Source organism: Bombus pascuorum, chromosome 8, assembly GCF_905332965.1.
Source record: "Bombus pascuorum chromosome 8, iyBomPasc1.1, whole genome shotgun sequence".
NCBI lineage: Eukaryota > Metazoa > Arthropoda > Insecta > Hymenoptera > Apidae > Bombus > Bombus pascuorum.
This window is the reverse complement of record NC_083495.1, coordinates 12,561,337-12,575,036: the sequence shown is the minus strand read 5'-3', so window position 1 is coordinate 12,575,036 and position 13,700 is coordinate 12,561,337. Positions and strand designations below refer to the sequence as shown.

The following is a 13,700-nucleotide window of genomic DNA, read 5'->3' as shown; positions in this document are numbered from 1 at the left end:
TTTGAATATATATTTAATTTTGTGCCAAAGTAAGAATGCTCTGTTTTTATCCCGTTAGGTAATATTTCCAGTGACCTAATTTTATTCGTGAATAATGGAAATATTTTCATTTGGAAGTATTTTTAATTTTGTAGTAACAAGGCTACTTCGTTGAATCGTAGTTAAACTCTTTAGAAATATTGCATAGTGTAACGTTGCGTATTACGGGCTTCGAGTTGTATCGATTAAAAGTAATAAAATACATAGGAGAATGTGCAAGGGGCACGTGCCTGCATCGCATGTCATTTTTGTACCCTATTAAATTGATTCGTGGAAAAATGTATCACGCAGCTAGTATCACGTAGTATTTGTACAAAGCTATGATGTACTCCGTCGATCAGTGTTACTTTTCACAGTGTTATTGATTTTCCACGAGCTCCTTAGGTCGACACAATGTAAAGCATAAAAATATACGCGACTAATTTTGCTAAAATAAAAGTCGCGCAAACACGGTTTTCAACGAAACATTTATTCATTGATTACAAAATTCATAAAAATGTAATTCGATAAAATGTATTATTTTATAATTATTCGAAGAATAAGTTAATCACTACGAATCACAAATTACGAATTTATATTATTAAAATCTTTTGTATCAGGTGAATTAAAAAATGCTACTCGATAAATGGATAAATCACTGTTGCAGAATATTTACATATAGTTGTACAGTAAACACAGTTCCCGTTACTAAACCTTCATATACAAAAATATAATAAAATTTTACATTCTGCATATATTTTAAATACACGTTATCACAAATATATTTATATAAAAAGGAAAGAAAGAAATGAAAAAGTACAATGAAATCTTGCTTTGTGCAAATTACTTTACACGCAATTTAATCTCTTCGCTTACGTAACTGTTACTAATAACTGGTACTTAAAATGTTAGTTGTTCTAAAGAAAATTTCCTTTCATATTAAATCATTAAAATTTTTAAAGACACTCATCCATCGTAAACACTTACATACAAAACACTAGATAAAAATATTCCCGTTTGTTCAATGATACATTCATAAATGCTCTATAAAATCTCTACACAGAGAAGGAATGTTTTAATCTGATTTTGTTAAGGAGGAGGAATATGCTTCGTTCTCGATCACTTCAATGGCGCAAGGCCGTGGGAACCAACCACGAGTTCGCGCTTGCTTCTCGTTCTCCTCGTTTTGCTTCTTCTCTCCAAATAACCAGTATCTACAAGATTTATCGATTAAATTTTTTTATAAGTAATAATAGTTTTTTATGGGAACATACTTTCTCCACCGCGTTACGATTACGATGTCTCCAACTTTGAGCTTGATACGGGGTTCATCGGTGCAAGGTGGATGACAAAGTACACCCCAACCGTGTGTTAATGGTAAACGCGATCCATATGCTTCTTCTATAACTCTATAAGTCTTAGCTCTCTTTCGTTTATCTTTTTTCTGAGCTAATTGTTCCCGCTGAAATATTATAGAAACAATCGCGCGTTAGATTTTTATGAGTTATACAATAAAAAAATATATTTACTTAGAAAATAATGTATATGACATTACCGTTAAAGTATACTGGTCACAACCTTCGACAACAGGCCAATGAATTCCATCACCTACCGGTTTACAATCCCATGTAAGAACTTGCCGTAAATTAAAGCGCCATCCTTTTGAGTATGGATAAACAAATTTGTCTGTAGTTCCAAATCTTCGATAATGAGCCTTCTCTGAAATCCAAGCTTCTATTTCTGTTCTATTTTTTATTATAGATAGTAACTGTAAAAAATACAGATAATTAATATCATAACAACTTAAATGCTCTTATGTAAATATCAATTTAGCCGTAGAATATAATAATCTTACTTGAAAATAAAGCAATGTTCCAACAGCAAGAATAATACCAATTGACAAACCAATATTGAAGATAACTAATATCAGAATAAATATAGAAGGTGGTGGAAATGATAACGGTTTCAATGATAATACAGTCATCACCCAAGAAGCTAGCGTAAATGTGGAAACACAACACCCACCAACTGCACTTGCTAAAAATGCTGTAAAATGACAGTGATTGTGATGTCCTACACAATTATTTATCCATGGACAATGGTGATCCATTTTCATAACACAACGACCACCTACAAATAAAAAATAAATTCAATATGTTACAGAGACTATCAGATTCATTTAATGATATGAAACCTTACACTTTTTGCAATGATGAGATCTTGGTGCCTTGTATCCTTCGCAAACAGAACAATATTGTAAATATTGAGTGTCTGTCACTTTCCCCTAAAATAAGAAACACTTTAGATTCTGTATGAAAAATTTGTATTGTATCCAAAAATGTATTATGGTACCGGCATCCATTTTAATGGAAGAAATCCAGGCCCTTCGTAAATAGCACTAATAAAATGGTAGAGAGTAGAGCCACTAAGACAAAAGAAAAGAATAAAATTAACTGCTCCAAAGAAGCTTTCTTGCGGTGGCCACCACTGTCTACTACAATGTATTGTCATAAAAGTAATTGTCTTTATAATTCCTAGAACACAAAAATATGTCAAAGAATACGATATTAATATAAATAAATGTAAATCATAAACTAATTCAAACAATATATTTATATATCCAGTAGTATATTACAGTATATACAGCGGTATATTACAAAAATTATTATGAGAAGTAATTAAAATCTCAAAAGTGCGTTCAAATTTCGCGGTATTTTATTGCGATGTACGTAAAACAAAATGGAAGCAATCATCTGTAAAGTTTATTCCCACAACATTTCTACGATGAATTTCTTCTTATAGGTGGTAACATGTCTAAAACTGATTATATTTGGAACAATATGTTGCCACTTTTAATACTTCAGAATAGCAAAAATATTCAATTGTTTGGCATTCGATAAAAGACCTACCAAGGGCAGTGAGTGGACCCCAATGGCATATTTTCTTTAACGGATCGACACACATGCCGTTACCATAAAACTATCCTAAAATATTCCTCGAATCCTGAAAACCAGGTATTTGTTACGCCTGCGAACGAACAATGCTTGCGATCGTTTATAAAATCAGTAGGAATAGATTTTTCTCGGCGACACATCCCGTAACGATTCATATATGTTGGCACAGCATATCAATGGTGGCACCAATGTCGAGTATTTTTCAAGATTGATGCCTTTTGTACGGTATAACAATTCATCGGTAGAAATATATATATTTTTTAAAGTAATTAATACACTTATCAAACCTTAATAGAAAATTCGTACATGTCAAGTTCAATTTTTTTTAAGTAGCACTCTTGTCTTTTGGTATACAAGAAACCTGTTATAAATTTTGATATATGTATTATGAATCAATATATTCCGGTACATAGGACATAATTAAAATATGAATCATTAAATGAATATATGTGTGTTCATCGTTGCAAATAAACTTTGTGCCAGTAACAGGATAAAAATGTATTTTACATAATAGTATAATACAATGTTACCGACTAATCTTCCCCTACTTGAATCAGAGCTTGAACATACAAAGTTTCAGTACGTATTTGTCGCTTTATTTTACCATTATTTTTAATAATTTTATGAAATTAATATCATAGGTAGTTCTACTAAATAATTTTGTAATAATAAAATTTACAGTCAATTTCTTTAATAAGGAAGTTAAGGATAATGTAATAACAAAAAAATATGTAATAATTAATCTGTTTAAATAGCATTATAATAATTTTCTGTAAAAGTATATATGCATTGTAAAACCAAGTAATTATTCCTATAACAGTCATCATCATTACAGATTACGTGCTGTAATCTTTTTGTTCTCATAAATGTATCTAGTAACAGGGTTACCAATATAACCTATAAAACTGTTTAATCTAGTATTGAGTATATTTATAATAAAATCAAAATATTTTCTCTATGATTTTGTATGATATAAATGGTTTCTTATAGGTTATGTGGTATAAAACTGCATTATAAATAGAATTATAAAATTTTTTACCTTTAAACAATCACAATGGTATAGTCTAAATTAGTTTAACAAGTGGCTCTTCTGAAAAATAATATTTAAATAAAGTGTATTTATAAATTAGTGGTATTAAGTAAAACTTGTTAGCTCAAATATTTTTTAAGAAAATATAGGATCTTCAATTTTATCGTTTATAATATACATATTTTGTAATCGATAAAATATGAAAAAAATCTATATTATAATCTGTATAATTATTAATTAAATAGTGAATATAAACATTTGCGTGTATAACAAAAGGTTATATATATATTTGAAATATTGTTAATGTTCTTTTCAGCCAAATGATCAAATAGAAATTTCTAAACCACCTGTTCCTAAAGCACGTCGTTCCATAAGAGACACTAATGTACAAGTAATTGAAGAAATTGATTCCTTCAAAAACTCTAAAAATTCATTGGCAATGGAAAACATATACAGAACTAACCAACAAGGTTCAGAAATTTGTAATATTTCTGATATCCAATATACCGATGATGAAGATGACGATGAAGAAGATGATGATAGTGATGAAGATAATAGTAATTACAACATTTCCAAACGGTGTCTTAACGTAAATACTTCACGAGATAGCATACGACAAGAATCTTTTCATACTCCATGTAATTCTCCTATAGGATCACAGGTGCATAAACGAAGCTCTCATAACCCTCATGGAAATCAATCTTTTAACAATAATAGTTCTTTCTCGTGTAAAACACAAAAACAACCCACAGATGGGTTTTTTCCAAAATATACCACATTTTTTTTCTGTGTTGCTATTTTATGTTCAATTCTATTTCTTATTTATACTTCAATAAAAACTCATGAAAATCTGAAGGGAACTACTGAAGCAAAACAAACAGATTTTACTGATATAAATAACTTACTGCATAAATCAATACAGTTAATTCAGACACGATTTCATAATCAAAGATCTAATATTTGGAATGATATATCAGCTGGAATATATGATGTAATCTTATTCCCTACAAAACCTTCAATTATTATTTTATTTGGAAATGAAACTAAAACCTTGAATTGTTTAGCTCAATTACTTGGACAATTGAGTGCTAAAATTTTAGGTAATAATGATTATTTAGAATTGACACCAAAAGACTTTCCAAATGATGTTGGACAAGTCATTTATAATTTAAGAAAACGAATTACACAAAAAAAAGTAATAGTGAGTATCTACATGATCCTTTACTCTTGTTCCTTAAGTGAAATTTGCATTTAAAAGCAATAGCTTCTATCAGAATATATTTTTTCAGATAATACAAGATTTATTAAGCATAAACACTGAAGCACTAAAAGCTTTTCACAATTTTTGTGACAGAGAAAAACCTTTAGTTGAGAATGTTATATATATAATAACTGTGACTGTTGATGGGTACAAATCGTCTCAAAGGGAATTAGAATTTATTGAAAATCAAATATTTAAAAGATTATCAAACTATATGCACAAAGACATTCTAGATCCACTAGTAACTAGACTTACAGATGGAATTATTGTACCCATTTTACCAGAAACAAATACAAATTTCAATTATGCAGATTGTTCTTTTTCTATAAACAATAAGTTATAACCTTTTAATAAACTTAGAGGATATAATTAATTAATATAACATTGTGATAATAAAAAGTATAAAAATATTAACAAGATGTAATATATAATTTTGCTACTGTAGAGTGTATCATGGATAGTATTTAAGTGAATGAATAAAAGTTTTGTATTAATATTCAACTTTATTTTATTACGTCAAATGACAGTACAGAAAATCAACATTCTCAGATAAAGATTTCCAATGAATTTGGCGGTTTCTACAAATTTTCAAAAAATATAACAAGATCGATGCCTCTGGCATGATTTCAGTTATGCTCTTGAATGACATGTTTAAACAGCTTTAAAGTAAAGTACAATGAATAGATTTACTTCATACATGTAATTGTATCTTAATAGTGTAACATGTCGGTCCTCGTCTACGTATTGTTAACGTCTTTAATTGCCAATTTACAATGCGTTTCTTCTATGTTGTACCACAAATGGAATCGCATCGGTAGAAAAACAATCTCTGTTTTTATTTTTAGTTATATCGGAAAAACATATAACTTTGCAAACTCATACAAAAAAATTTTTCCCCACGAACGTTTCCTTATTGGATATATTGCTGAAATAAGTTATAAAATTATAATAATTATTTCGTATCAAAATTTAATAGCTTACATAAGTGATACGTTTATATATATATATATATATTTGAGGAAGATCAAAGAAATCGACCTGTAGAAACAAGCATTTGCATATAATTTCTTCAGTAGTAATATTTTAAAATATTTTTATTACTGTTCATTTAAGAATAGCGTGCGTAACATAAGATGGCAAAATTCTTTTTTCAATATGCTTATATCCTATTTAATATGCATTTTATAAATTGGCAACAAATGCTCGTAATGCACCTTGCTAAAATGTCGTATTAGCAAAATGATCATTTACGAGTTGCTTATAATACAGTCCTCCTCTGTCGTAATAAGTCCGTAACTAAAAGTAGTTAATATATATATATTTATATATATTTATATATCTTGCATAATATAGCATGGTACCGTCAAACCTAAATAATAAATACATTTTATACAGTCGCAGACCTTTTATACAGAATGTCCAAAATTTAATAAGATTGCGACTACGGACGATTTTTTTACGATATGTACGAAAAATTTATTCTCTTTTTATAAGAAAATATGAATATATTTCTAAAATATTTATCACGATAATTTCAATATTAAAAAATTGAATTCTTAAATATGGAAAACTTAACAAGTACGAAGTTTAAATATAATTATGTACATTCACAATTTCGAAGAAATATACTAAAATTATTCTATAATTTATAGTAATCAAAGTATTTTGGTAATATCTCTATGTCAAGATTAAGTAAAATGTTAGATATGCATTTATATATAATATATTTTCACAGAATAGAAATCACATTAATCCGACATAAATGTTACTTCTTTCTTAAGGACATTCTGTATAAAATGGCCTTAAAATTACAAGATACGTATTTACAGTAAAAAAGTTTAATTGGTCATGTTTCCTACCTAGTGTAGTAAGGATGTGAGTAACGCGTTGCATAAAGTTGTCTGTGTTGGCTACATAGTCGCGTACTTCAGTCATTAATGTCTTGCCAGTTGTGCAAGTTTTTCGTAATTCCGAGTCAGTCGTACGTCGTTTGAAGTATGTTACTTCAGTAGTAAATTGTCCTGATCATTGTTTCCGTAATTATTTGTTTCTACTTAAGCATTAAGATGTTTACTTTGTTAATTCCAATAAACTAAACGTTTCATACTAAATATGGTTTATGTTATGAGGTCGAACATACGAATCTATCCGAATTGCTTCAAAGCTTAACAGTTAAAAGAATTGTCACAATTCGACATAGGTTCGTAATAAACACAATCGCATTTTTGTAGTGAACTTAGAACGATGCATATGGTGTAGTTAAAATAATAAGAGAAAACCATTAAAAATAACTGCGTATAAACATTTTACTCATCTTTATCGTCGAGCAAAAAACTGATCACTTAGAGATTTGTTTTTACTGATATTCTGATCGATACAAACGAATTCAAAATATACGTAGTAATTATACCACTGTTTTGTATCTGACTGAACTTTTTTCTTCCATTTTGGAAATGTCACTTCCACGAAAAATAGTTGTAAACACAACAAACGAATCAAGGTTGAATCAACTGATACAATCGGAGGTCTTATTAAAACTAGTTGATTAAAACTCAAAACCCTCGACCGGTAGCTGAGATGAATCGGGCGCTCTAAATTGGAACTGTTGTTCTTGCGCGTCAATAGTTGGTACGACTCGCGTATCTTCTTCTTCAGATCCAAAATATCGTTCAATTATGTCGAAGGCCTTCTGATAAATATCTACGTTTTGATGAGATTGCAAAAATTCTATTTTATTTAGGCCTGAAACATAGTAATTGTTTACAGTAGAATGTTTCTATGAAATTACAATCAAGGTAGTTGTCTTTTAATTTCATGCTTACCGAAACATTCCTCAATTTGTACTGCATAATGATTGATACCATTATTCGTGGCAGCATCTTGTTCTCCTACGCGTAAGATATTTTCCAATCCGCTTAATGCAACTTGAACGATCTTAGGATCCATTACCGTTAACAAATTGCACAACGGCGGAATACATCCTTCAACAACGATATAACGTATTTGTTCAGGAGCACCACCGCTTGTAGCGTTGGTAATTGCCCATGCTGCTTCTTTTCGAATCTTGAATTCAGCTTTTGCTAAAATATCAATTAGGACGGGAAATATACCAGCATCGATGACAGCCTGTTCAAACGAAATCAGCCTGTTTTTTTAATAAGAAAAAATTTTATCGTTAAAAGTTACATTCCTAAGAAGTGTATACAAACTTGAATTTGCTGAGGATTTCCTGCTGTAATATTAGAGATTGTCCAACAAGCTTCTTTGCGAATACTTTCTAATGACAAATTTAATAGATGATACAAACATTGCAACGCAGAACAATTAAGAACGATTTGTGTTTGTACGTCGTCTCCTGTAACTATATTACCCACTGCTCGAAGCGCGGCGCTGATTACATTTTCTTGCTGATGCCTGAAATAAATATCTTAGATTATTAACATTTCAATAAAAAACGGTACGTTATCAAATACAAATCATATACTTACATGAGCAACTCTACCAAACGTCTACAGACACCTGCATCGATAACTGCTTGAATTTTTTCATTCGGTCCATCGCTTAAGTAGGAAAGAGCCCAACAAGTATCTGCTAGAACATCACTATCGGTATGATTAAGAAAATGAGCTAAAACTGGTAAACACGGCGCGACTTTCGAGAATTCTGGTGGTGGATTTTTGCCTCGACAAAGATTCGATAACGCCCACACCGCATTACGTGTCATCGATAAACGTGTTGCTTTAGAAAGTAATCTAAAATGGAGAAATAAGAAAAAGGAATTAATTTTATGTATAAAAGAAAGCAAAGAAATTTCAAGCTTGAAACCTACTGTAGAAGAGGTGTGAGAATTCCATTGTCTAATACATGATCTCTACAATCAGCGCTATCTCCTGCAATATTACCCAATGCCCAAACTGCTTGTTCTTGTACATCTTCATATTCAGAACCAAGTAATGATATGAAGATAGGTACAGCTCCCGCATCCACTACCTCACATGTTTGTTCAGACGTTCCACTCGCTATATTTGTTAGAGCCCAAGCAGCTTCAAACTAAAGACATACCAAATATTTATTGCTTCTTACATAATTCGAAGATCAAGTAACTTCAAACTAAAGTCATACCAAATATTTATTGCTTCAAGAATGATCTTCAAACTACTAACCTGTAGCGTACAGTTTGCATTATTCTGCAAGAATTCAACAAATTTAGGTACAATTCCAGTTTTTACAACTTCGTCTATAGGTGGATTTGGTTCCCTAGACAACATTTTTCTAAATTTTTGAGTAGCAGCCAATTGATCTTCAGGATTAGGACTGTACAATTCTTGCACCATTTCAAGTACCATAATAGTGGTTTTCTGTAAAAGAAGCAAGATATGTTTGAGTATTTAGAATTTGTTATTTTTATATTCATAATTTGAACTTACTGATTGTGGTGCAGCAAAAGCAGATTCATTTGCTGTAACATTATCATCATCAACAGTAACTATGTTAGGAACATTGCGCCTCTTCGATAACTGTTGTTCTCTTTTCTGTTTTCTTAATTGAACGCCTTCCTCTTCTCTACGCCGTCTTAGTTCTTGAGAGTCCAAGCCCACATTTTTGTAACGATATTTATGTGTAGTTGCGGCTGACATCTAAAATGATATTTGCAAACTGTCTTAATATTATAGTTCAATCATAATACATTAAGCACAATAATCACAATATTAAAACTATAACTTAATTAAAAAAATTTCATGTTTATTATGTAACACTTTCAACTTCTCTATATAGTCAAAGATATGAAAGAAATATAAAATTTATTAATAAAATTAATCATTTTACACATATAAAATTAAGACTAACCATTAAGTATAATTAACATATTAAATTATAGAAAATTTTTATTAAATCTTTTTATCAATTGCTATATACTTCAAAAATAGCGCGTATGTTTGAAAATAATTCCCTTACCAAATTTCCAAATTAAGCAATTAGCGTGTGTGTTTGTGTGCGCGCGCGCGCGCGTATATAATTACCCTTGTTGGAACAAAAATAATAATTTACATTTGCAAACATATTCGACCTACTTATCAATATCATCAATATTTGATACAGAAAACAATTGTTACTACGGTATATAGTGCTATAAGATATGTACACAGTATGATAGATGTAGTATGATAGATGAAATTGAAATATAAAAATAACAATTATGATATTGATACAGTAATTCGATCAGACCAACCCGTCAAAATATATTTGTTTAATAACGAGATGTAACATAGCTGAAAAATACATGTAAAAATTATTCGCTATGCAGAAAGTAGTGAAATCATCAGTGGACTCCGGAAATACCTTGAAGCTGCTTGACAATGGACTATTGAGGGTTAGGTATTAATTCAACGACAATGTTCGGGGGTGGGGTGTAGCCTCGAAAAATATTACTTCCAAAGGAATACGCGATAAAAAATCGTAGGTTCGAACGATGTACTAAATATGTACGTATTTAGTTACGAGGTATTGTACCCTCTACAACAGATCACGCAAGATTAGACATTTTGGCATCGACGAGGAACAGAAAGACTGACGTTCGCCTGGAATCGCCTCGATTTCTTGCGTATACGTCGCAATTAGTATCACACTCGCGAATAAATCTTGTGGGATAATAAAGTTCTCGTTACTTACGGCTGCGAAAGAAATTCAGGAGCCAACCGTTAAATGTAAGATCTCATAAAGAATATCGAATAAAAGCACCTCCACACTTTTTTTCACCTCTTCAAACTATGACGACCGATCAGAAATCCTTGATCTGAACTCCAACGCGCAAGGAATCACGGGTCTTACTTGCGAAACGCTGATAGGTCCATTCGAACAGTCATATTTATTAACTATTTTCCAATTTTCAGCGAGCTAATTTTGGCTCGGCTGAAACTGTCCTCAAAATCTTTCGAATGTACGATTTTTATAAATTTTGTAGATATCGTCGTTTTTTTAAAGAGAAATAAAATTCGTGAATATGCAAAATTGAACGAAATCTATGACAAAATTTATAAAAGTTCTCCTACTGGTAGTTTCCAAGTAAGTTCTAGAAATGTTTACCGCTGATCGTGTTTCTGATTGGTCGAACTCCGATTCGGCTTCCATTGGTTAAAGGAAAAAGGTGGCATAAATGAAACGCGATGTGGATGTCTTCTGGAACGCGTAGTCGCGAAACGACTGCGTAAAACAAAGCAATAACCGGAAATTGGATTTTTTATAAGTTTAAATAGAAATTCACGAAGGTCTTTGGCGGGAACGACGAGAAGAATAAAGAAGCTAACAGAGTATTCTACGATATTATAATAACAAGTATGATAATATATAATCGGGGATAAGATTAAGTGGACAGATAGTGAAAGTAAACATTAATGAAGTTTAATTATTGAAATAGCACTAATGTTATATATCTGAGTTATATTTATTGTACATCCTTATAATACATATAGATTATTTAGTAAATTATTGAAATTAATATTTACATCTTTGTGCAAATAAGCTGTATTTAACGAAACTTACCTATTTCCACTACCTGTTCACTTATTTCCTTCTTTTCCACTTATTGCTTAGAACAATAAGAAATTTGCATTATGTAAAGAAATTGTGTTATACACTTCGTTTATTTATAAACAACATCAACATTGATAGAGATAATACAAATTGAATGTAAGTTTAAATTATATATATAGTATATAGATAACTAAAAGTTAACCTGTTTAAAAAGAATGTACAATTTATTATAATTTTTATTTGTTACAAATATTTCATAATATAAAGATAAATAATCCAATAGAATGATAAATTAGTTTTCAATCGTCAATACGTTTTTTTTTATTCGATACATTATAGGTTTCAGACAAGTTAGCACGCATTGAGGATTAGTGTACGATATATGTAATGGTATTATTAGATCTGTGTATGTATATCTTACTTGTAGATCTTTATTTTGCCTTTCGTAACCTACCTGTTCCTATTTCAGGTAAAAGTAACGGAAGAGAATGATGACTGGTAGGTGTGGCGATTATTGGTTGCCCCTGTACACAAGACTCCACCTACCTGTACGCCTATTTCGGTTCTAAACTGGGATAGTATTTCTTCTAAACGAACAGGTATTTCATTATGGTATATTTTATGATAAATATTCATTGAATATTATATATTTTTTAAAGGAGAATTGCAAAATATTTAAGAGTAGCAATATTATTGATTTAACTATTTTCTTCCTATATAATTATATTAATATAATTTTTACGTTAGAACATACTTGGATATCTACAAAAATTAGTCACCAATTGTTTTTTTAAATACCAAATGCTTAAGATATCAACGATAAATAATTAATAAAACTATGAAGAAATACTGCTACTATAAAGTAATTTGCAAACTTTTGAAAAATGTTGCATTGCTATATTAAACAATTCTTAAGGATACAATAATAAATAATTGACAAAACTATAGAAATATTGTTATTGTGCTAAAGAATAATTCACAAATTTTTTAAAAATTCTCTATTACTATATTATACTGTGTGACATATGTATTATGAAAACTACACAACTGTATCAAATAAACAGTTTATCTGTTTCCTCCTTTTTACACACTTTTAACAATTAATAAATTGCGAATATTTATACTGTTACTTTCGAGTAACGCGCTATTACTCATATATTTTTTCATATTATGCATATCCTCGCGCTTTTAAATTTCCCATAAAAATTCCGAAATCTAATAATCGATAATTGTGCTGACGATTATGAAAGTGGTAAGACAATTAAATCACACTTATATTTTTCGTTCCGAAATATTTAAAATTTTGTATTTGACGCTTGAGCCAAATTCTGTTTAATGACACAACCACCAGATGTATTTAAAGATTCAATTTTCACTACTTTACAAAAATTGTTACATTATGCAGTTACATCACTTTCATAATTACCGGTACAATCGATACACGCACAAATTACCCTGCGCAAAAGAGATTTCCCAATTCTCAATTCCACTAAGTCCTTCCCTTTAATCAACCCTGTCAATCCTATTGAAGATTCTGTCGAATAAGAAATCTTCAAAAACAAAATCGCCTAGTGGAGCCGATCGTAACAAGTATCGCGAATCGAGTCGTTAAAGTGAGTCGTTGGTGAACTCTGCGAAAAGTATTTAGGTTGAGAGAGGGGGTGAGAAAAAGGGGTGGCGTCGGTGGTGGAAGGTAAAGCTCGAAGGACGAGCGGAGGGTTGAGGAGCTATCGGGCGTGAATAATGCGCGGCGCCGTCCGTTCCTTGGTTCGATTCTGGCTCGGCTGGATGGATTGATAAAGATTAAAGGTAAAGGGAGGTGGCAGGGTCCAGGGGTGTTTTCGAGTTAGGCGACAGAAGTCAGCCAGCGAAACGAATCGGCCGCACGTATGGAGGGGGATGATGT

The 13,700-nt window shown here is 30.8% G+C and overlaps 3 protein-coding genes and 1 long non-coding RNA gene across 8 annotated transcripts; 2 read left to right on the top strand and 2 right to left on the bottom strand.

The window, feature by feature from the left end:
* Positions 1-708: 708 nt before the first annotated feature.
* Positions 709-3,068, bottom strand: LOC132909668 (palmitoyltransferase ZDHHC6). Its single transcript, XM_060964608.1, has 7 exons — positions 2,928-3,068; positions 2,371-2,552; positions 2,218-2,302; positions 1,874-2,148; positions 1,574-1,786; positions 1,293-1,480; positions 709-1,232 (listed from the first exon to the last, which is right to left on the bottom strand). Exons 1-7 carry the CDS (start codon positions 2,980-2,982, stop codon positions 1,094-1,096), a joined length of 1,137 nt encoding a protein of 378 aa, XP_060820591.1. The 5' UTR covers positions 2,983-3,068; the 3' UTR covers positions 709-1,093.
* LOC132909667 (uncharacterized) lies at positions 2,893-5,754 on the top strand. 4 transcript variants are annotated; one of them, XM_060964605.1, is made up of 3 exons: positions 2,893-3,032; positions 4,319-5,203; positions 5,292-5,754. In XM_060964605.1, exons 2-3 carry the CDS (start codon positions 4,442-4,444, stop codon positions 5,604-5,606), a joined length of 1,077 nt encoding a protein of 358 aa, XP_060820588.1. In that variant the 5' UTR covers positions 2,893-3,032; positions 4,319-4,441; the 3' UTR covers positions 5,607-5,754. The 4 variants fall into 4 exon arrangements, with proteins under 4 accessions (XP_060820588.1, XP_060820586.1, XP_060820589.1 ...); XM_060964603.1 differs by lacking the exon at positions 2,893-3,032 and adding an exon at positions 3,130-3,237; XM_060964606.1 differs by lacking the exon at positions 2,893-3,032 and adding an exon at positions 3,742-3,817.
* On the bottom strand, positions 5,747-11,118 carry LOC132909666 (importin subunit alpha-7-like). The gene is made up of 8 exons (XM_060964602.1): positions 10,934-11,118; positions 9,691-9,900; positions 9,427-9,621; positions 9,093-9,313; positions 8,752-9,015; positions 8,473-8,677; positions 8,086-8,389; positions 5,747-8,005 (listed from the first exon to the last, which is right to left on the bottom strand). Exons 2-8 carry the CDS (start codon positions 9,898-9,900, stop codon positions 7,809-7,811), a joined length of 1,596 nt encoding a protein of 531 aa, XP_060820585.1. The 5' UTR covers positions 10,934-11,118; the 3' UTR covers positions 5,747-7,808.
* Positions 11,119-11,424: 306 nt separating this feature from the next.
* Positions 11,425-12,855, top strand: LOC132909675 (uncharacterized). Of its 2 annotated transcripts, XR_009658586.1 has the most exons (3): positions 11,428-11,596; positions 12,264-12,406; positions 12,454-12,855. It is a non-coding gene; the product is annotated as an uncharacterized LOC132909675 (long non-coding RNA). The 2 variants fall into 2 exon arrangements; XR_009658585.1 differs by having other exon boundaries at positions 11,425-11,596; positions 12,264-12,855.
* Positions 12,856-13,700: the final 845 nt, after the last annotated feature.

What these genes read in the sequence shown, in the direction of transcription:
- LOC132909668 (XM_060964608.1), bottom strand. Translation starts at nt 2,982, where the DNA reads ATGTGTGTCGATCCGTTAAAGAAAATATGCCATTGGGGTCCACTCACT. An exon ending in GAACATTGCTTTATTTTCAA is followed by an intron (nt 1,787 to 1,873) that starts GTAAGATTATTA and finishes TATTTTTTACAG; the next exon opens with TTACTATCTATAATAAAAAA. An exon ending in GTGACCAGTATACTTTAACG is followed by an intron (nt 1,481 to 1,573) that starts GTAATGTCATAT and finishes ATAATATTTCAG; the next exon opens with CGGGAACAATTAGCTCAGAA.
- LOC132909667 (XM_060964603.1), top strand. Translation starts at nt 3,130, where the DNA reads ATGTTGGCACAGCATATCAATGGTGGCACCAATGTCGAGTATTTTTCA. An exon ending in AAATATATATATTTTTTAAA is followed by an intron (nt 3,238 to 4,318) that starts GTAATTAATACA and finishes TGTTCTTTTCAG; the next exon opens with CCAAATGATCAAATAGAAAT. An exon ending in TTACACAAAAAAAAGTAATA is followed by an intron (nt 5,204 to 5,291) that starts GTGAGTATCTAC and finishes ATATTTTTTCAG; the next exon opens with ATAATACAAGATTTATTAAG.
- LOC132909666 (XM_060964602.1), bottom strand. Translation starts at nt 9,900, where the DNA reads ATGTCAGCCGCAACTACACATAAATATCGTTACAAAAATGTGGGCTTG. An exon ending in ATTCTCACACCTCTTCTACA is followed by an intron (nt 9,016 to 9,092) that starts GTAGGTTTCAAG and finishes TCTCCATTTTAG; the next exon opens with ATTACTTTCTAAAGCAACAC. An exon ending in ACAAATTGAGGAATGTTTCG is followed by an intron (nt 8,006 to 8,085) that starts GTAAGCATGAAA and finishes ACTATGTTTCAG; the next exon opens with GCCTAAATAAAATAGAATTT.